Source organism: Gouania willdenowi, chromosome 20 (genome assembly GCF_900634775.1).
Source record: "Gouania willdenowi chromosome 20, fGouWil2.1, whole genome shotgun sequence".
Taxonomy (NCBI): Eukaryota; Metazoa; Chordata; class Actinopteri; order Blenniiformes; family Gobiesocidae; genus Gouania; species Gouania willdenowi.
Genome location: NC_041063.1, coordinates 2,708,578 through 2,730,419, shown reverse-complemented (window position 1 = coordinate 2,730,419; position 21,842 = coordinate 2,708,578). Strand labels below are relative to the sequence as shown.

Genomic DNA, 21,842 nt, shown 5'->3' with positions numbered 1-21,842 from the left:
AGCTGTGTCAGTGGAGGCTTACATGAACTTTTCGGGTAATATGAAGCAGAGGAGTCTACTTGGCTCACCAGGATTGGTGACTGGGAGAAACACTGAGCAATATCCTGTGGCATGGCTCCGGATTTCTCAGCTGAAAGTCTTCACTTAACATGGCACCAGAACCAGACACACTAACAGAAGTTCAACTTTATCCATCATCTAGTTGTCAAATATAAGGCTTGACAACTAAATCAATTTAACTATAAAAATATGGAATTTAGTATTGATTGACAGCTATAAATGTGTATAGGAGCATTGACTAGTAATAATAATAATAACAAATGTTGGATCATTAAGTTGTATGAATAGACTTATGCCTCATATAATTCTGTTTAGAGCATTATTCACTCTCTATTGTATTTACACTTTAACAAAATGTGTAAATACTGTAAGTACCATTCTACCTTTATCCGCTGAATCCAGACTTACCTATTAGTATTTGCAGGCAGGAAATCCTTTCTTCTGCTCTAAAGTTCAGTATCAATGTGCTTTAAACCCCTGCATCCGGTGCTCTTGAGGATGATGGGTTGGTTGCAGACGCTCAGGCATGAAATCACGTTGAATGAAGATTGCGGGACATTTTTCCTATGATAACTTTAGTGCACCCGACGGTCTGCACATGGGATTTCACACAGCCTTTCCCTTTAAGGAGAAGTTTTTTTGTTTTATGATTCAAAAAGTTTGTAAAAGCTGACAGTGTACACCAGAATACAAACATTAACATAAACATTTTTTTGAAGTGTAATATTTATTTAGCCTCTAATAATTTTGAAGCAGTTCTTGGTTAAAGTTACCGTATATTTTTCATAACGGTGCCTTCAAAAGCGTATTGTCAAAATTTCATTTCATGCGTTTATTTGTTCCGATAATTAAAATCTACCATATATTCAAAGAAAACACACGAAATACCAAAAGAAGAAAAAACTATCAACTAATATGAACTATTTACTGTACCTACCCCCGTGATTGTTTTTTACAATGTTACTGCTTAAATAATAAACACAAACAACACAATATTTTTGTCTTGGAAACATTATTTAAATAATATTTTTTACTAACATGAGAATCTCATATGTTGTGAAAACAGTGATTTAATAGTAAATTATTGAACCAATAACATACACTTAACATGACCATGGTGGCTCGCAATTGGGGGTTCCCGGTCCTGGGGGAGTGCCTTTGGGGTCCGGTGGGCTTGGCCTGCTGGCTGGGCCGGTCTTGGCGGCGGTCTTCCAAGGTGGGCTGCGCGGTCCACGCCCTTCCATGCCTACGGGTGTGGCGCGGGGTGGCCCTTGGTTGGGCGGTGACCTGCGGGGCCAGGGTCTGCGGCTCTGCCATCTCGGGGCTGTGTGCGCCGGGGGGGGGCTACTCGGTCTTGAGGGGGTGGCCCAGGGCTCCTTGGCCCCCGCTCTTTCTGCTGGTCTGACTGCATCCTCGGGCTAGGAGTGGCGCTTGGATTGGCAGAAGAGGTTCTTGGCTGAACTGATTGCACAACACAATAAGCACAATATGCACAACAATAACATCACATCCCACTCTCACTTTAATACAGTCAACCCTTCCCCACCCTTTCTATTTCCTACCCTGACTCCCTCTTCCCTGTTCCCTTCCCCCTCATCCAGATGTAACACTGCCCTCTCTTTTTATATCCTTCCTGTAATAAAGTGTTTCTTATTTTTCCTTATGGAGGGCTGGTGATGGTCACAATTATGCAATAAAATAAATTAATTTATTTAATTGCAATAACAAAACATACATTGCTGTCTTTAAAATATTGCACTTCTTGTAGTGTTGACCTTCGACAGCATGTGCAGACAAAGTTAAAAAAAAAAAAGATGTGACCTTTTCAAAAAATTATGGAGATACTGTATTAAAGATGTAGTATGTAGGTTTTTTTTGGCATCATTTGGTCAAAAATCCATAATCATCTTTGAGCATAATGTAATCCAGTGTTCTTAGTGACAGTTAATCTATTCTCCTTCGCCCTGTAAAAGAGGTTTAGAAATCCAGGAGTGTGACGCTGGATGTCAGCCAATCAGAGATCTTTCTACAAACACAAGTGCTCCATGGGCTGTTTTGGGAGTTAATATTTGCTGCTCGACTTAAGTCAGGCGCGTTCATGTACCATCGGTAGTAATGAGATGGTGCTGCTGTCTCCATTTGATGCATGCAGTGGTGACTCTGTGGTGGCTGGTGTTGCCAGATTTTGTGTTTCCCCTTGTACATATTAAAACTGGTTCAGGCCGTATTTTAGCCGTTTTTTGCCTGGAAGGCTGTATGGCAATCTGGCACTCTCTTTTACAAAGTTAAACTGTAGGAGAGGGCAGTTCATAAATGCTTGATTGACGTCTTTTGGCACAACAGTGATTGTGATATTGTTTCATATTTTTGACGTGGAGTCACAAAATTTAATCAATTCAGTCAGGTAAATATATTTGGCAGATGCAGGTGTCTAAAGATGAGGCCCGTTGTTGCTGGGGGGGGGATATGTTTTGGCATTGCACAAAAAAAGATACATGGAAGCCATGTGGGGAAGGGAGGTGATTGGGTATATGTGTGGGGGCGTGGCCTATTGAGAGCTAACAAAGTTTGACAATGTTTGTCTGGATGTCAGCATGCCAATTTTGTGGGAAATTCGGAAACATGCTTTTTGGGTATATTTTCTGGGACAGGGGCAACAACACAAGTTCAACACTGCTCTCTGCCCATCGAATAGAGGAACCTGATATTGCTGCTCTGGAGGAGCCGTTATTTAGATAAAAAAAAAAAACATGTGCTTTTAGTTAACTAGCACTATAGTGGATATGAAAAACCCTTTGCATAACTGTATCTGCTAGATGCTCCATACTGTACTGACTGTGCTTTTGTCTGGAGATACAGGCACTGTGCTCTACATCCTCTGGTCTACTTCCTTCATTGATTTAGCCTAAAGCCTAAGACAAAAATCATGTAATTTCAGCTGGTCCTGGGTTTGAAATCTTTTTTGTTGAATGCAAAGGCTTGCACAAGGGCATACTTTAGCCGCTCTAAGTCTCCTTGGCTCTTTTGAGTTTGGATTCTTCATAGCAGATAATGTGTTTTCTATTTCATTTCCTCCTGTAGGAGCAGGGGGAGGGAGTTGATAGTGGGGAAAGGTCTTTCCGTGCGCAGCCTCATAACGCTGCGGTTTTTAGATCTGGGGGCCCATCCAGGTCATGAAAAAGTCTATCGCAGCTGGTGGATGAGAGAGCTTCCTCTGTGGCAGCAACTTCTAGCCAGCCATCATCAGTATTCCTGAGCAAAAGCTTCCTGTGTGTCAAGGGGGGGTCAACTCCTGGCCCAAGCGCTTACCCCTCGCCTCCTCCTCACAGACTTGTACGTCGCACACATGGCCCATCCTTGGCAAAGCATCACAGGGCCCATACATTGCACCCCTGGCTGGATCTTATGAGGGGGCTCTCTGTTTAAAGGGGGGCAACAGAGCATAATGTGCTCTCATTGCTTATGTGCAATTAAATCACAGGCGTTTATTTATTCTCTTGTTTGTTTGTCAGATTACATCAAAAGCACTCAACAGATTTTGTCAAACTTCTAATCAAAGATTCCATTGAATTTTGGACAGAATCAGGATCAATATACTGATTCTGGATCAGTTTCAAAAATGAAAAAATTTCCATCTCTCATTTTTGGCCAAATTACAAAAATTCCTATCTCGGTTTGAAATTGATCTTTCTTTATGAAATGTGACTTATTTATGTTGGGTTGGTTCATCAGTTATCCCACTGAGGTTCATCCAGATTTTTGGGAAAAATTGGGGGTGCACTGCCCATACATTTGATCCTTCTGTATGTTTATTAATGGGGATAGAAATTTTTTACAAGCATTTAAAGCGTGAATGACGCTTGGCGGAGGTTTGTACTTTCTGAGTGCTCTTGTTTGATATGAATCTTTGTTTAAATTTTCATTTTCAAAGCGTTGCACGTTAGTGTATTATATGAGCCAAACCAAGGTGCAGCAAAGCCAATGTTCCTGCCAGTGCTTCTGCTGTTATTCCCTCTATGTTGTCTGACAGGATCTGAGGGGCACCGGACTACGCACGGTGCCGTAAACACAAACTGTGAAGTCATCCAGTTTTTTAGCATAACTGACAACATTACTACTTGAATACACTTTTAGTTGGGTAAGACTTAATAGATACAACTCAAGTGGAAAAAAATGAAAAGTATGTAGTAAAGTATGACTGGAGGATGATAACACTTTTTCAACCCAGGAACTTTAGACTACAGTTCGATAGAAAGCAGCAAAGATTCAATTCTGAAATGTCTTTTATTAACGCGAACATTTAGCAGATTCTTCCAAATGTTTCATCACAGATTGATTTCCTATTTCATGTTCTAGTTTTTCATTGATTTTTGTCAGAATTGTTACTTGTTTTTTCCTAACTAACTTAATTGATTGTGTCTGCCAATGTCTATATTTCTCCTTTACCATTGTACCATTGTTCTATATCTTTCTTTATGATTTGTATTCCTGAGTATCTCTTTTTCTGTAGGATGCAGGGGAAATGGTGCGATCCCTCGTCGGTGGATTGGAACTGATTGTTAATTTGCTGAAGTCAACAAACATTGAGGTGCAGGCGAGCATATGCGCTGTTGTTGCCACGATAGCCAAAGACAAGGAGAATTTGGCAGTACTCACTGATCACGGGGTCATCCCATTGCTGGCCAAGCTGACAAACACGGTAAGAACAGCTCACATGCTGGAGACCAACACTAAGCTCTCTCTAACACTCTCTAACATTTGGGATTGTGCATTACTCGTCAAAAAAAACAAAAATAATCCTTACATGGGAGTTCACTTGGTCTCCTTTTACACATTGCAACAGAAATCCAGTTATGGAGAGAGTGTTGTTGATTGGTAGAGTTTGAAACTTGACCTCTTGTATTCCACGACATCCTGCACTCTTCTTCACAGAGTGATAACAGGCTCCGTCGCTACCTGGCTGATGCCATTGGCCACTGCTGCATGTGGGGCACCAACAGGTCATCTTTTGGGGACGCCACTGCTGTAGCCCCCCTGGTGCGTTACCTTAAAGCAAAAGACAGCTGGGTCAACCAAAGCACTGCCATGGCCCTCTACCAGCTTTCTAAGGACCCTTATAACTGTATCACCATGTATGAAAAGGGAGCTGTCAAGGTCAGTTAATGCTCATTTATCTCCGATCATTAACAGTGTGGGATTGTCTTGCACTTTTTACATTCTGGTATTTGTGAGTACTTTCAGAACCCATGACTGACAGAGTAGGAACAAAGTGTGTTTTATGTGGTAACGGAAACATGACTGTGCTTTCTAACTATCATGGGAATTCAGAAAAGCAAACAGCTCAGTGTGTGCAAAGGGCCGTTTCTAGATGGTAGAACCTAGATGCCATTACAGCACAAGCCAAAGGACTGTAGCTTAGGGTGACTGTTGCTAAGAGCTGTTCCTGGACATCAGACTAGAATGCAGCAGCGATGGGGTTTAGGCCAACAAGTGGGGTCAGAGCTGTTGGATGCTTTAGACAAGTTTGCTTAATGGAGTATTTATTTATTTGTTTGTATTAGCCATCTCAGTCAGGAAACATCCGCCAGATTTTTTCATCTTGGCAGCAGTGTCGTTCCAAAAGGGAACGAACACTGGAGTCTGTTTGTTTACACAACCAGCTTCAGAAATTGTTTTTTGATTTTAATGAGTTTTAATGTCGAGATCACACAGGATTTGATCTCTTGTCACAGTCGTTATTACAAATTCATACTTCAGAGGTTTTGGAAAAGCTCAGCTTACTTTACAAAAGTTTGACACACAACCTTCTAAATGAGCTTCATGGCATGTTTTATTTCCTAAACAAAATACAAGTTATCAAAGGGTTTTGGTACATTAAATGTTGCACTTTGACTTAATCTTTTGTTACAGAGCATAAGGTTCAGTTGTAGCTAAAAGTGGTAACCTCGAATTAACACTGGGTGTTCCAAAAGAGCTATGTTCAATTTACAAACGCCATCAAGACCAATACTTTTTGTTGCTGTAACCATAACAAAAACTGGACATGCCCTCTGTGTGTGGGTTTGTGTGTTTGCCTGCTCCAAATCAAGACATACCACCCTTTTTAATCCGTCTCCCTGTTTGCCCTTATTAATGTTCCAGCTAAGAGTTTCACCACAACTCCATAATATATTTTTGGACTTTTAAAGAGCTTAATTTCCAACGGCCACGTAACTGCTCTTGTATTGCATTTGTTCTTAATCAGCCCTGAAAACACAACACAGGCTGGCTCATTGTTCACTCACAGAAAGCACCAGACCAGACAAAACATTACAGTGGAGGGAGTTTGTCAATTTCCACCTTGGAGTACGCAGGTCGTGATATACAGGCAGCCATCAGGAGGAATGTCTTAAAACAATATTTCCAACAGTTTGGAAGGTGTCAGTAAAGCTTGTATCGAGCTGTGCATCGAATTTACAGCCGTGTGTAAAACTAGCTGCCTCTTGTGTTACAGTAACTGTTATTTAGAGAGATTTTCTTTGCCGTTGAGAAGCTCTGAACACATGTCCACCCAGATGTCATATATAGTTTCAAATGAGCAAAGGATCTTTTCTCCAACATAACTGGTGTAGAAATAACCTCCCACTGTCTTAATGGTATATGGCCTGGTCCCTTAAGACGTGTGTGGGAAATTAGGCATTGAAAAGAAAGTATTTCACACTGGAAAAAACATAAAGAGCAAGACCAAGTGTTTTTACTCTGCCCTAAAAACAAGTAGTCCAATTCTTACGTTGAAGCCGCATGAGGACAATTATTGTTTTATTTTTTTTAATCAGATAAAGATATATAGTGTAGGCATCATAGATCAATATATTGAACATCATTTGCTGAAGAATAAAAAGATGTAAAATGTTGAAATTGCTGCTTCAAAGTTTTTTTTTATCCCTACTGTAAACACTATTATTGACATTGTTGGAAAAGTTTTGCGTAATTGCATTGTGGGATGTGGAGTCCCATAGATGGATACATAGAAATGTTTTTCATTCTTTTTTTACTGTGATCTTTCTTTGTAGTATTCTTCCATTTCGCGAGATATTCAATATATGTCGGATTCAGAGATTTCTGTGTAAGCCCTAAAATAAACATCTGCCACTTATTTTCAGCAACATTCAGTGAAAACACCAGGAATGTGTTGGGAAGACTATTTGCTGAGTTTTTGACAGAAAACACAAGAAATCACAATTGAAATAAAGGAAAAACACTTCTTTGGATTGTCTACGGCAGTGGTTCTCAAGCATGTTTGGCTCAAGTACCCCGTTCTCTTATTTCTGAATCCATGTACCACATTTTGCTCAAAATACTGTTTAAAAAAACAACTCTAGAGCACAATGATGGAATGAATGAGTGATCACACACGTTTTAAAGAAACTAACTTTGTAAACAAGTGCAATGAAACAGTATTTACGTAGTGCCTCATGCATAGATCTATCTATATATAGATTTATCATTTCCCGCCTGGTGTGGGAACAATACTGACCCTTGTTCTAATCAAGATCATTTTCATGTTGTTAATTTTCCACTCTCAATCTCTTTCTCTCTTAAGTACCCCCTGTAGTGTCATCGTGTACCCCTAGGGGTACACATACCCCCATTCGAGAAACCCTATTTCCAGGACTCCACAGAGTCAGTGGAGATCAAAATAAACATTCTAGCTGCAATTTCAACCTTTACATCTTATTCCGAGCAAATGATTTTCGATTTATTGATCAATGAGATTTTCACTATTTCAGTCTTTAGCAGCTTTAAGTGTGAAAAATCTAAGAGATTAATTATATTGTATATTTTTGATTTGTTTCTGTTTTCTGTTTATTTGTAGAAACTAGAATGTGTTCATAAAAGGAACTTGAGTGTTTTTTTCTTCTCAAAGAAACCCAAGTATTTTTCACGAGAGATGAATTGCCCTCACTGTTTAATTTGACATCCACTCTTGGTATCTCACAGTTTTATATGGCAATATTTTTCTCTTTTTGTCGTGAGTCGAACTGCCAGGCTTTTGCTCTTGTGCCTCCCATCACTTCCAGAAGACTGCTGATTGTTTGCTGAAACCATAAATCCCAGTCAACGGCCTCAGCAGCCATTTAAATTAAAAAGGCTCTTTCATTAAAAAAAAAAAAGCTTTGTGAAATACATTTATGAAAATTACTGTTTAAACAATAAACAGGGCCCGTTTGCCAGGTTTTGCACAGTGAAAATGTTCCATCTATCTATAAAAGACAGAAAGGTCTGTGTGCTTGCGTGTGTGCAGCGAATATCTCCCCGATGCGGTGTGAGTTCGACCTGAAACTTAGTAGACATCTTCCAAATACCCCAAGTGTGTGTATCTGTTATTTGGGAGTAAATTGGTGTAGCAAAAATGGTCAAAACATTAATTTTATAATTACGGCTCTCTCGGTAAGAGCGCGGTATTGAGCGCGCTACTTCCGGTTCCAGGTTCATGACGTCACCGTGTCACAGTTTGTTTGAGTTAAAAAAAAAGGTCAATATTAAAAACGTTTTTGTACCGCTAAAAGTAATTTAAGTTAATATTTCATGCTTATTTAATATTATTCCCGTGACATAAAAGACAGAAAGGTCTGTGTGCGTGCGTGTGTGCAGCGAATATCTCCCCAACGTGGTGTGAGTTCGACATAAAATACCCCAAGTGTGTGTATCTGTTATTTTGGAGTAATTTGGTGTAGCAAACACACACACACACACACACACACACACACACACACACACACACACACACACACACACACACGGCTGATGCGTGTGCACAGAGTAGATGGACGTAGACACACACGCACGCACGCACGCACGCACGCACGCACACACGCACACAGTATTTATAATAAAAATTTACTAAATGAAAAACATACATTACAGAAAAATACAACAAAAATATGGAAATGGCTCAAAATACACAAAACTAAATATTTATACAAAAAATACACAAAATGACTCGTGAATCACAATGGCAACAAAAACAATTAGTATGCAAAAAATGCACAAAAACACAACAGAAAGATACAAAAATACGCAATTATACCCTTTATGCTCCCACATGAATGCATACTTCCGACGGGCACTGCACTAGTAATCAAAATGAGAAAAACGGTTGTACTGTGTTCGCCTGGAGCTCATGTTTGCTTTGACTCACAGAAAGAGGTGTAAAGAGTCACACTGGTCTACTCAAGAAGAAGTACTGTTACTTGATTGAAATGGTACTGAAGGACAAATAAGTCCTACATAAAATACTTACGTACGTACAAGTAGAAAGTAGCTGAATTAAATAGTACTCAAAGTAAAAGTTACTAGTTACTTTCACTCCTTATGTTTATTTTGGGTAATAAATCTTGCCACGGTTCCCTTCCATACAGTAAACACAAGAAGAAGAGACCAAATCTTGCACAATTGGAACTTAATTTATTTTCCACAAAGGATTGTGTATGAAATAAAATGTCTGTCAAAATGTAAAATTATTTTTTACATAAAATAACACCAATGAATTAAATTCAAAATAAAAAAAATCTCAGGCTATAAGTATTGCTAAATTTATGAACTCTAAAACTGAGAAAACATACAATGCTGTTTTGAAGCAGTGCATTACATTTAATTTGATTGGTCGTCTATGATGTAATGCATTTGATTGTTGTCTGGTCATTTCATTTTTTGTAGTTTCACAATGTCCGTTGATCATTTAAAAAAAAATAAATAAATACTCAATAACAATTGGGTGTAGAAATGTAATAAATTACTTCTTTTAAAAGGTATTTAAATACAAGTAAAATTACTGAATACGAAATATAGTCAAACAAGTTCTGATGAACTATGGCCGGGCAACGTCTCCGTGGCAAATAGCACATACCACGTTCCTGAAAATTCAGTGAAATGACTTGGTTCTACTGAGTAAATCAAATGAAATTGTGCGATGTAAAATCGTAATCTACTTTGAATTGCCTTTGAAACGGTATATCACACCACTTTGTTCCGATAAATTTAGAAATGACCGGAAACCCGTACCCCCCCTTTCAAAAAGGTCTCCCAGAGGCTCTTGACATCTGCTCATAGAATATCCATGTCAGATTACAGCCCAATTCAACAAGCATTAACGGAGGAGTAGTTATTTGAAAAAAAGGGGACCCCGGGGTCCCTTTGGTGCCCCCTTGACACGAAATGGGCCCCATTTATATATTGGTATGTGCCAATGATTCGGTACCACTAACTGTCGTAATATTTGACTAGCAAATGAATGAGAAATCAGAGAAAATCGGGCTCCAAACGTTGATATGAACACATCCATAGATTATATCTACCAAATCTCTGCCCGATCCGTTCATGAATAACAGAGGATTAGCAATTTTAACTTGTGTACACAAGAACAAGAAGAAGAACAATAACAAAGTGAGGGTGTTTTGAGTCCTGTAGCCTGGCCTAAAAAAGTACAAGTACCCATAAAAGCAACCTAATTACAGTAACGTGAGTACTTGTAATCTCTTACTTTCACGTCTGATCACTGAAGTGTTTATTTGAATCTTTTTTTATTTTTTTAAGCTGAAAGCTGAGCTGTTATCATGTTTGAGGAAATAAATATTACCTCTATAGTTTGGGTCAGTCATATCTCCTGTTTGTTACTCTGTGTTTTTCATATTGAGCAGAAGTGAGATTCCTTTGAGTTGTTGATTTGAAAACTACCTTCCCATATTTTCTTCCTCTTCAGAGACCTAGAAATAGCAGGTTAACAGTGTCTGGCCCACTGGAGGCTGTAGGGAATGTTGTTTACCTTGACTTCCCTCTGCAGCTTCCCCTGGACCCGGCTAAACACGGCCGTCTGTTTGGGCTGTTTGCCTCCAACACGGGAATGCAGGGAGGGGGCTGCTGGAGCCATAATGACTGTCAGACATGATACAAGGGGTGGATTTAGATCCTGCACACTTAACACCGTGCCACCTCCATGGGTGATAGACGGTTATGTGTGCACGTGAGGCGATATGCAAAGCCCTCCTGGGCTGCACGTCTGCTGCCATCACACCTGCTGCCATCACACGATGTAGTCACCACCTCTGTTTTAGGAGGGCACAGCCAGACAAAATAACAGATTACAAGTACTCACGTTACTGTAATTGAGTTGCTTTTATGAGTACTTGTACTTTTTCTTTTAGTATATTTCTAAATCAGTAATTTTACTGGTACTTAAGTACATTTTAAAAGAAGTAAAGTAATTTGTTACATTTTTACAGCCAACTGTTACTATCAACAGACATTGTGAAACTAGAAAAAATGAAATGACCAGACAACAATCAAATATATCACATCATAGCCGACCAATCAGATTAAACATAATGCATCACGCCAAAACAGCATTAAATGGTTATTTTCTCAATTTTAGAGTTCATAAATGCAGCGATACTTACAGCCTGAGAATTTTTTTTTATTTTTAAATGAATTTATTGGTGTTATTTTATTGAAAGTGTCTATTTGTACGGTTGTCTGACAACCCCGACTGCTATTGGTACGTTTACCGAAGTACACATACGTATGTAGCGTCTTAGGGTTAGGTTATAACCCTATATCGCAACAATTTTTAGGTTCAGGGCTAGGTTTAGTCTTAGTCACGTGACTTAAACTAGCCAATGAGAGCTAGAATGTTGGTATATTGATACGGTCATTGTACTGATAGCTTCTGCCTATTTTATTTATTTAAAAAATAATTGTACATTTTGACAAACCTTTTATTTCAAACAGATGCTTTTGTAGAAAATAAATGAAGTTCTAATTGTGCAAGATTTGGTCTCTTCGTTTTGAAGTTTCTACATGAGATGTTTACTGTATGCAAGGAACCGTGGCAACATTTATTTCCATATATAAACGTGGAGGGGGTGAAAGTAACTAGTAACTTTTACTTTGAGTACTTTTTAATTGAGCTACTTTTTACTTGTGCTTGAGTATTTTATGTAGGACTTGTTTGTACTTCTACTCGAGTCAGATCTATCAGTACTTTTTACACCTCTGGTCACAACTCACTGATCCTTCTGAAGTGCAAAAACCTCAAAAACTCACAACTGGTTTTTCAGCGCCAAGCAAGTGTTCATGTTTCCACTGTTCACAGTTTGGGAATAACCAACAAGTGGCGTATTATGTTCCCTGAGAACCCAGCTGGGAGGGAAAGAGCGAAGCAGCAAAGAGAGACACACTTATCTTGGTGGAGCTGTGCTGTTTTGGCGATGTCTGAATAACATGCTATTAGGTTGGCAAAATGGCCCTCTCTGGCACTTCTCAGGCATCCTCGCTGTCCACAAAAGACACTTGTTTAGTGAGCTGCATGTTTTCTGCAACCTGAGGGTGCGAGTTTGTTTGCAAAGATTTTATTGGATGCTATGTTAAACACTGTGTAAACCCAAATACAAATATTCCAACATTGACAAAACGTGATGCTTATTAAAAAACACGATATTAATTCAGACAGGAGCTGTAGTTTCACTGCTTTTATTGGTCATTTAAACACACACTGACTCACCCAGTTTTTAACTGTTTACATTTGCCCTGAAAATAGGACTTTTCCTGGTTTCTTGGCTGTTGGTTGACCACACAAATGTGCAGAGCGGAGGCTAAAGTTTGCATGTAACCAGGAGAGAGGCAGGGGTCAACCTCAGCTCTACTATGATATACATCAACCTAACAACCTGGAGGAAATGCCTGAAGCACTAAAGCATGAGATTGGGATTTAATGAGATTTGTCTCACGACTCTCATTCTAATAATATATATTTTCTACCAATCCCTCTCAGTGTGTTAGCTTGAAAATGAACTGATAATAGATCCAGGGCGTCAGGTCAGTGTATGGTTTAGTCATTGGATTTTCTGTTTAGAAAAGGATATAAAGAAACCAAAAATGTCAATTTAAATGAAAAATATGAAATTGAAATTCAAGGCATTTCTCTGTATCAACGTGAAGAAGGGAGAAACAAAACTTTATTAACTGGTTATTTTCTGTTTCTGAAAACTACAAATCAAATGTCAGAAAACAGGAACAAACAACAAAAAAAAAAACGCTTGTTTTGTCATAATGAATTAAAGGAAAAGTAAAAAGTTTGGCGACTCCTTCAATGGACAGTGGAACAGTGGAACAGCCTACCAGGGGCAGCTGAAAACCCATTTATTCACTTTGGCTTTTGTGTAGCGCTGTATAGTTTTCATGCCTTGTAATTTTATGATTTGATATGTTAAATCTTTTATTACTGTTATATTTAAGTTGTCTGTTTTTATGCTATTATTTTTATGCTTTTAATGTTTTATATTTTCTCCTCCCTTCTCTGCTTTGTATTTGTCATTTTTTAAATTATTTTATTATATTACGTGTGTGCATTAGTCCCTAAAACTTTTTATCATTTGACCTTTTGTCAGTCACTTTAGTAAAATATTGTAAAGCATTTTGGATTACAATTTAATTTGTATGAAAGGTGCTGTATAAATAAAGTTTGATTGATTGATTAACTTGAAGTTTCCGTTTTCAAAGTAAGAGCGTGTATTAGGACGCTGCTGTGTTTCTAACCAAAGCACCAAAATCTGACTTTGTATTTAGTCCAGGTTAAAATGTTACTCTCAATGGATTTTTGAAGTCACAAAACAAGATTTATCATCTGCAGAAATGTTTGCATGCATCACATCAAAGTGTTTGTGGATGATGTTTTTCTGCAATCATGTCCTCTTCCCTGAGACGTTCTCTTTTATTGTTTTAAGAACCAACATACTGATCCATGACCATCATTAACTTCTGTTAAACTGTCCTCTTACCTGCTCTTACTTTGAAAATGGCAACTTCCGGCTGCACCATATGAAAAGATAGGCATCTTCTAACGTTTACTTTTTTGGTTTTAGAAACAGAAACAGAAAATTAAATTAAATACATTTTTTTTAAAAATTCAATTTAAAAAATACATATAAATAAATAAAATTATGACAAGGTTCAACAGTTAAATAACATTCTCTCTTTAATTTTAGTTTATTTTAAATACATTTGACGGACAAAAAAGGTGCCTGAAAAAATGAACTAAAATATTAAAACTACTACTGCTTCTGATAAATTCACAATTATTCTACATATTTGAAAACAAGATTTTTATGTCAGCTGAATGTACAGCAAGTGTTTAAAAGTATTTCTACCAAGAAATAATGATTCTTGATTCTGATTCTTTGAGTTGTGCAGGTCAACAGGTCATTGAGTTCACAAGATCATTTTTTAGTTTGAAAAAGCCTTTACACAGGTTATTTTTATTTATTCACTTAGTTGATATAGTTTAATTTGGTTGCTGTAATGTAACTAGAATATTAAATTAACAAAGATTTCCAACTGTAACTGTAAAAGTGAAACTTTCTGAAATAAAACTACAAACAAGTTGTCATCAGTCTAAAAAACATAGAGCTACAGGTAGATGTGAAACTAAATAAAACAAACTCAAACTCTGGAAAAGTCATGTGACAAATCAATCAGTAGTTCCTGTTTATATTGTAGGGAACATCTAAAGCCACAAAAAAACAACACTTTAAAAAAGAAAATAGACTAATTTAAGACTTTACAGTTATTTGAGTCATTCTGCGCTTGTGCAACTTGTGGTGATGACGCGCTGGTGACGACATAATCCAAGATGGCGGCGGCCCGGACTACAGCCGATACTATGTAATAAAAGCCTTAAAAGACATGGATATAATGAAAAGAGTGGATGGACAGAGGCATAAACATGCAGACTTTCACACAAACTTATTAAACACACACGGACCACGGTTAAACGGAACAGGCTTCATCGGCCGGCAGGCACTAGGACCCAGAGGCAGAGCTGGTGCGTCCCCATACTGCATTCACAGGCTGTAATATCATCAGTTTATCATTTTACCAGTTGTTAGAGCTACTGTCTTTACCAGGGAGATAATATTTATTCCTGGTGATTGTTTTCTGGAGTTTTATTGGGATTTTTACCGGTGATTAGTTCATATCTCCTTCTGCTCCGCGGTCCAAACTGACACCGCAGCCACACACACACACACACACACACACGCACACACACACACACACACACACACACACACACACACACACACACACACACACACACATTAAGGAAGGTTGTGGTCATTATACAGGGTGGATTAAATAATGAATAAAGGATTGTTTTATCCCGTTCTTCTCCCTGTTATTATCACATTATAAAAAGGTTTAAAAAAAGCTGAAATTAGTGCTGGTCTCTAACAGTCTTGAGGGAAAATCACGAGTCCGGGCAGTCCGAGATGAGACCGAGACCTTTAAAGGGGACATATGATGCTAAATCCACTTTTTTAGCCCTTAAATGCATTTTGATGTATATTTAGAGTGTTTAGAAGTACAGAAAAGTCCAAATTAATCTCTTCAGGTGCTCCGTTGATATCTTTATATTCTGTTTTGGTCATATTTTTCAATCTGTTTCGATTTTTCGATTCTCTATTACGTTTTTTGAACAATATCGTCAGCGGAACTGCCAAATTAGGACATCAACTCCAGGTCCAACACTTCGAGCAATCCGCCATTTTTATTTCTCGCTTTTATTTTGTAGTCCAAGCTCCAGGATGCAGAAGTTACGAGAGGATAAGTCAAAATGTTGGGTTGTTGGATGTAGTAACCCACACGCTTCATTACAACGTCTCCCAGCATCAGAACCTTTTCGAAGTGCCTGGTTGAGTTTTATTTTTCACAGAAATGTACCACATCTGTGGGTAAGGTCATTTTTGTGTGTGTGAAGCACTTCAATGATGACTGCTTCATCAACCTCTGCCAGTATAAAGAAGGATTTGCCGAAAGACTTTGTCTGATTGAGGGTTCAATTCCTTCTATCTTTGGAGACGACGAACAGAGCACTTCGGTAAGCTGTAAATAACGCTAAAAAGTGTGATAAGACGTCCCTGTCATTGTTTTGTTAGCATTAGCAGTTGCACCGTCTTCAGACTTCATATGTTAGCGCTGTGTGCTCGTTTTAGATCCTTGATGATATGGCCTACGTGATTTAATTTAAGTCTAAAGTTTTCATTAGTCATTTCATTTTGCCGTTTTTGTCTTTGAAAAGACTGTATTAACATGCATTTCGTGACGTTAGCTTGGTGCTAGCATTAGCTCGGTGCTTGTGTTAGCTCCCTTGTTAGGGTTCTGCAGGTTCATCATCTTCATTTTCATCTCGCTCCGCTGGGTCAGACTCTGGCTGGAACATGTAAGGCTGGATGGACAAGTCTAACGTTGTTGACATTTTGTAAATAACGTGTGAATAAACTTTTTATGCGCTGCTAGATAATCGTATCTCTTCTATCAAACTACAAAAATGGCCGAGCAGGGTGGAGTTGAACCTGGAGAGGGGGCGGGGTATGAAGTGTCTCATTTGCATTTAAAGAGACCGCACCAAAACGAGTTGCTCTTAGAAGCACATCAGAAAAGGGGTAGAAAAGGGGTGGAGCTATAATAATGAGGAATTCAGACCCAAGCATTGCAGTTCTGCTTTATATAGACCACAACTGTATGATTTATATTTAAAAATGAAGGATTTAAAACCATGATATGTCCCCTTTAAAATGAACAAGACCGGTCTCAACTACTACAACACTACTGTAGGGAACCCCTATGCTCACAGTGCTGGCGAGAACCCTGAGTTTTGTTTATCCCATCTTGCCTCTCTTGATGGAAAATATCTTGAATTTCAACCTTAATTCTGCAAAGCCGAATAGTCAATATCTAATCCATGTATCAGTGGAACATCAGGAACACCATTTATTTGACTTCCTGGATCTTGGCTAATTCAGGCCAACATGTAGAAATAGAAAACCACAAACCCAGTTATACATTTTGGACTGCCGAGAGAAGCTATAGTAGAATATGCAATTTCCACATCTAACACTACAATGCAACCCAGGCCTTCCTTTCTTATCTCTATATCACCATTGCACACCCTAAATTACTACTAGGGTTGAATTTTCCTTTGCACTACAGGGTTCCATCACAGATGAGGATGAATAACTAAGAAATAACTGGGTGGAGACATGGAGTCAAAGTACATCTAATTCAGCTGCTAAACAGAACTTTTTATAACCTTCAGTCCATGGATTATGTTCTTTGACAGAGACAGTCTGGATGGAGTCATTTGTGTTGCTGTAGATCAAGAAGTATGTGGCCTTCCAGATGTTTCTGCACAGCGCTCACGAACCAGTAGCAGTTATTTTTTGCTAAAATCCTTCTCCATAAACTGACTATACACTATATCTTTTTTAAGGGTAAAGTGCTGAGAGCCCAGCTGAGGGATTGAACGTTGCCTTTTGTTCATTATGGTTGTAAACAAGGCCATCTGAAATAAATGTGAACGTGGCATTAGAAACCTCAGTAACACACTATTGGGATTTAAACACAAAGCACCACAAAATACATTGAGAGCCAGTGTATTTGTGCTTGCATGTCCTTTGATTTTATTTCAGGTCCACCACTGCCCACTAACATAATGTAGTGATTTTTCTGCTGATAAAAAAACTGCCAGAAAGAATTTTGTACATTTTTTTGGACAGAACCTTAACACAGAACCTTTGATAACTTTAGATAAGTGACACGATGCTGTGATTTTATTGCAGTCTCTGCGGTTTTTACAAATGTAGCCTAAAATATTTAGAATGTACTTGTTAGAAGATCTATGCCTCACAAAACACATTATTTTGCACCATATTTGTTTATTAACTTTTAAAAATGGAACTACTTTACCATTTTAAAACCTGTACTTTTCAATCTTAAAATCACATGATCAAAGACCTCAAACAGCCTACTTTTTAGATTGTTTAGCAGCTTTTTTAGCCAAAATGCTACATTGTCCCACTCAAAAGGACTCCTATCCTCAGGGTTTGTGCGTCTTCAACAGGGTGGGAGTCCTTCAATAGTCTGTGATTACTCGCTAACTTCAGCCACCAGAGCGTGTCTACGCACTGAGCTCTTCTTCTCTGCTCCATTGTCTACTACCAACCCGCAGAGTTGGATTTCTCGCCCCCAGCGGTCATAGATTATTTTTCAGGTCACAACTGTTTTATGGTCTTTTGGTAAACCAAAGAGGGTTACATCAACATCTTTAACTTTTCCTGATTATTTAGAGCTGTGATTCCCAAACGGTGTGACAACCCTACATAATTTATTATGTTATTATGTATATATATATATCACAAGTAATATAGTTGTCTGTCACATTTTATTTGGCATTAGTAAATAATATGCACATTTATAGATATTGTACATGATATGAGTGATATAAAGTGTTATAAAGGCTATTTTGCACAATAGGTGTGCCTTCACATTTTTACTTTTCCTTTGGTGTACCATGGCACAACAAGTTTGGAACCACTGATTTAGAGCAACAAAAGGCAGTACAGTTTGTCCTTTTGACCTAAAAAGCTGCTAAATTATCTACAAATCAGGCTGAATGCTTCACTTCAATAGAAAACAATGGGATGTTTACAGACAAATGGGGCTGTGTGACGTCTTCAATCACGTGATTTCAAGATGGTGGAACACAGGCTCTAAAACTGTAAAGTAGTCCCATTTTTAAAAGTTAATTAAATGAACATGGTGCGAACATAACGCGTTTTTCAAACATTTCAAAGATTTAAGACCACATTTGTACAAACAGTGGAGGGTCCCTTTAAGACACCAATTGAATGGGATCCGACCTGCCTTTATGCAGTGGCAGAAAGGCGTTTGGCTGCTTGCGGTTCATGTTACAGCTTTTAATGTCGAGCTTGCCCCGCACGAATCCCATCTGAACAAACTTCCAGAAGCATGTGTGTGCGCAGCTGCCAACCCTTTGCAGATTTACTGCTGTCTGAGCCTGTTGCTGCACAGACACCATATATCTCTGCAGCTTCCATCTGTCGTCGGTCACTGCTGCTGACACGCCGACATATGTCACCAACTACTTATTGACGTGCTTAACGCTCTTTTGTTTGCATATGATACATGAACCTAAACAGGTTTAGGCCCATTTTTGGTGACATGTTGCTTATCCAAGTTGTAACCTCTGCCCTCTGCACTGATCACAGCCTCTGATCCAACTCATGGGTTCTGATGACGAGACGCTTCAGGAGGCTGCGGCGGGATGCGTGAGGAACATCCGACTTCTGGCCCAGGCGAACAGGCAGGCTCGATTGTTCAACTGACGATCAGTCACGCAGCAGGATCTACAACTGACTTGAAATACCAAGAAGATGGTCAGGGTTATTTCTTTTCATTTTTACCTCTACTTGACTTCGGCAGCAGGCTTTCCTTCTGTAATTATCTCAACAACCCACTGCAGTAAATTTAAAACAGTCCTAAAAGCCTAAATTAATAGCAGGATTAGTTTTTGGTATGTTGTCTAGTCTTCAAATAACAGAAATGTCATTTTGTTGGTTTTTGGCTGCCAAGGGGATTGAATCCATATCCCTTTGTGTCCAAACATTGTGTTGCTTTGTTGGATATAAGTGTTTTTTGGAACAATTTAGAGGTAATTAAAATAAGAACAAAATACAAGAGGGGTAATAAAGAGCACATTGAAGGGAAATTTGGAGAAAAAAAAGAATCCATCAATGCTACAAATTATTAGAACTTTCCAGTGCTTAGCTCAGTGTTTGTGGTGTTATCTGTAATCTATTTCGCCTGTGAAGTCTTTAAAGAGTTGAACATATCTTGTATCTCTTGTTCCTAGTCTAAGCCTTTAAATAAAATAGTTTTTAATTTTAACTCAAGTGTATGTGTTTTTTATTTGCCTCTGCTTTAGTGAAACTATGTCTTTATCGCAGCCACGGGTACGTTTTAGGCTTCATACAGACATGATCACCCCTTTAACTTCCTGAATGTCTCCACATGTAAATTGTCATACAAATGATTTTTTTCTGTACCAAATGCCTTGTGTGTAGTACAGTGTGACTGGAGCCACGTTCTGTGAAAGAAGTAATCCAAACAAGACCGCAGTATCTAAACAGCACCCTCATCTGCTTGGCTTCGCTCAGCCTCCTTTTATACAGTTTACACACAGACATAAGCACATGGACAGAGACAGCACACAGAAAGATAAAAACTAAATAAATACTATACTAAGATATAGACTCATAAATTGTTGATGAATGAGAAACGTCTGTAACTGTGTTTTCTATCCGGGACAGATGTCGTTGATAGATTAATTTTACTCTGATTTTGTAGAGATTTTCATTTTGCAGTAAAATAAAAAAAAATCAAAAATATTCAAACACTCATTAATTTGTCAACTCTGCTCTGATGTTGAATGATGTTTGTGCTAAAGTTCTTGCATTGCAGTTACTCAAGACGTAGGATTAAGAATTCTGACCTTGTTACCTAAAAGTGATTATTTTATGTTTCCTTTGTTTGTTTTTGTTTTAATGCAGTATGGTTTATTATCTTTGTCCTCTATGACTAATGATCATAAACAGATTATACCAGGCTCAGCAGTGTCTGGTTACGGTATGAGATTTCCGTCTGTGGTTTGGACCAAGTTAGCTTAAGATACTCTGGTCTAAATCACAGAAGCTGTCTGAAAAACTCTCGGGACATTTGTCCTTAATATCGGCCACATGAGATAATTTGAAATTTGCTAAACACTGAAAATGTAATGTTAAAAATCTTCATCAGCCTTTGAAGTTTAAATGCTCCCAGCTGTTTACTGGGGTCATCAGAGGAGCGCGATGGAAGGAAGAATGGACAAGTGAGTAAGTTTCTCTGAAGAAGCCACTTCCTTCCAGAAAGTCCAAACTCGGAGTTCAAGGCAGCTACTGTTTCAAAACCACTCGGATCGAATAAATTACCAATGATTACCGGCTCTTTAAATCTATACAGAGAGCGTTGCAACCTCTGTGACATACTCGTGTCAAAACTAATTAATTGCCTAAAAGGAAAGTAAGACTCATAGTCATAATATAATATTTTTAAACTACAAAGTAGTGATTTTGCCTGAAGTGTTAACTGTATTATAAATGAATGGTTTGTGATATCAATGTCTCATTTTAATCCACCTCCTAAAACAAATTTACATATTTATTCACTATACCACGAACTACGATCAGCAGCCACTCAGTACTAATAGAAATTAGCTACAGTTATTCATCCATCCACAGTTAATGGATTTCAAACATCAGTTTTCTAATAGAAGTGTATTTTTCCAGTCTAAATTAGGCTGGGACAAACCGTCTGCACGTACCTCACATCCAACACAACCAATCATTCTTTGACCCGCTTTGTCCCATTTCAGGGTCGCGGGGGTCTGCTGGTGCCTATCTCCAGCTCACATTGGGTGCAAGGCAGGGGTACACCCCGGACAGGGCGCCAGTCCATCACAGCGCAACAGACACAGAGACAGACAACCACTCACACTCACACTTACTCCTAAGGGGAATTTAGAGACTTTATTTATTACATATTATCTGAAGGAAAGAAAAAGCAACAAGTTTGGTGTTTAATTTATTGCATTGATCATAAAAGTGTTCTTACTGTTTATGATGTGCTAACTTATAGCACTACATATTGGCCTGATGTTTTATTTCATTTATATATTCTATTATTTGTATATTGATTAATGTACATGTCAAAATTTCCCCTGATGGTCTAAACTACATTGTGTCAGCAGCCTTTGGGTCTAGTCTCACATACAGAGGAATGGAAATGGTTCAAGTCTGTTAAAAACAATAAATGACTTTATAAAGACACTTGGTTATACATCAATGTTTCCAACT

At 38.4% G+C, this 21,842-nt stretch overlaps 1 protein-coding gene across 1 annotated transcript in view; it reads left to right on the top strand.

Moving 5' to 3' along the window:
* odad2 (outer dynein arm docking complex subunit 2) overlaps positions 1-19,630 on the top strand; it is a 99,050-nt gene extending 79,420 nt beyond the window's left edge. Inside the window, exons 19-21 of the mRNA XM_028434457.1 lie at positions 4,571-4,759; positions 4,993-5,214; positions 19,161-19,630. Coding sequence (XP_028290258.1) covers positions 4,571-4,759; positions 4,993-5,214; positions 19,161-19,277 — 528 coding nt within the window. The 3' untranslated portion in view covers positions 19,278-19,630. The remainder of the gene's footprint in view (positions 1-4,570; positions 4,760-4,992; positions 5,215-19,160) is intronic.
* Positions 19,631-21,842: the final 2,212 nt, after the last annotated feature.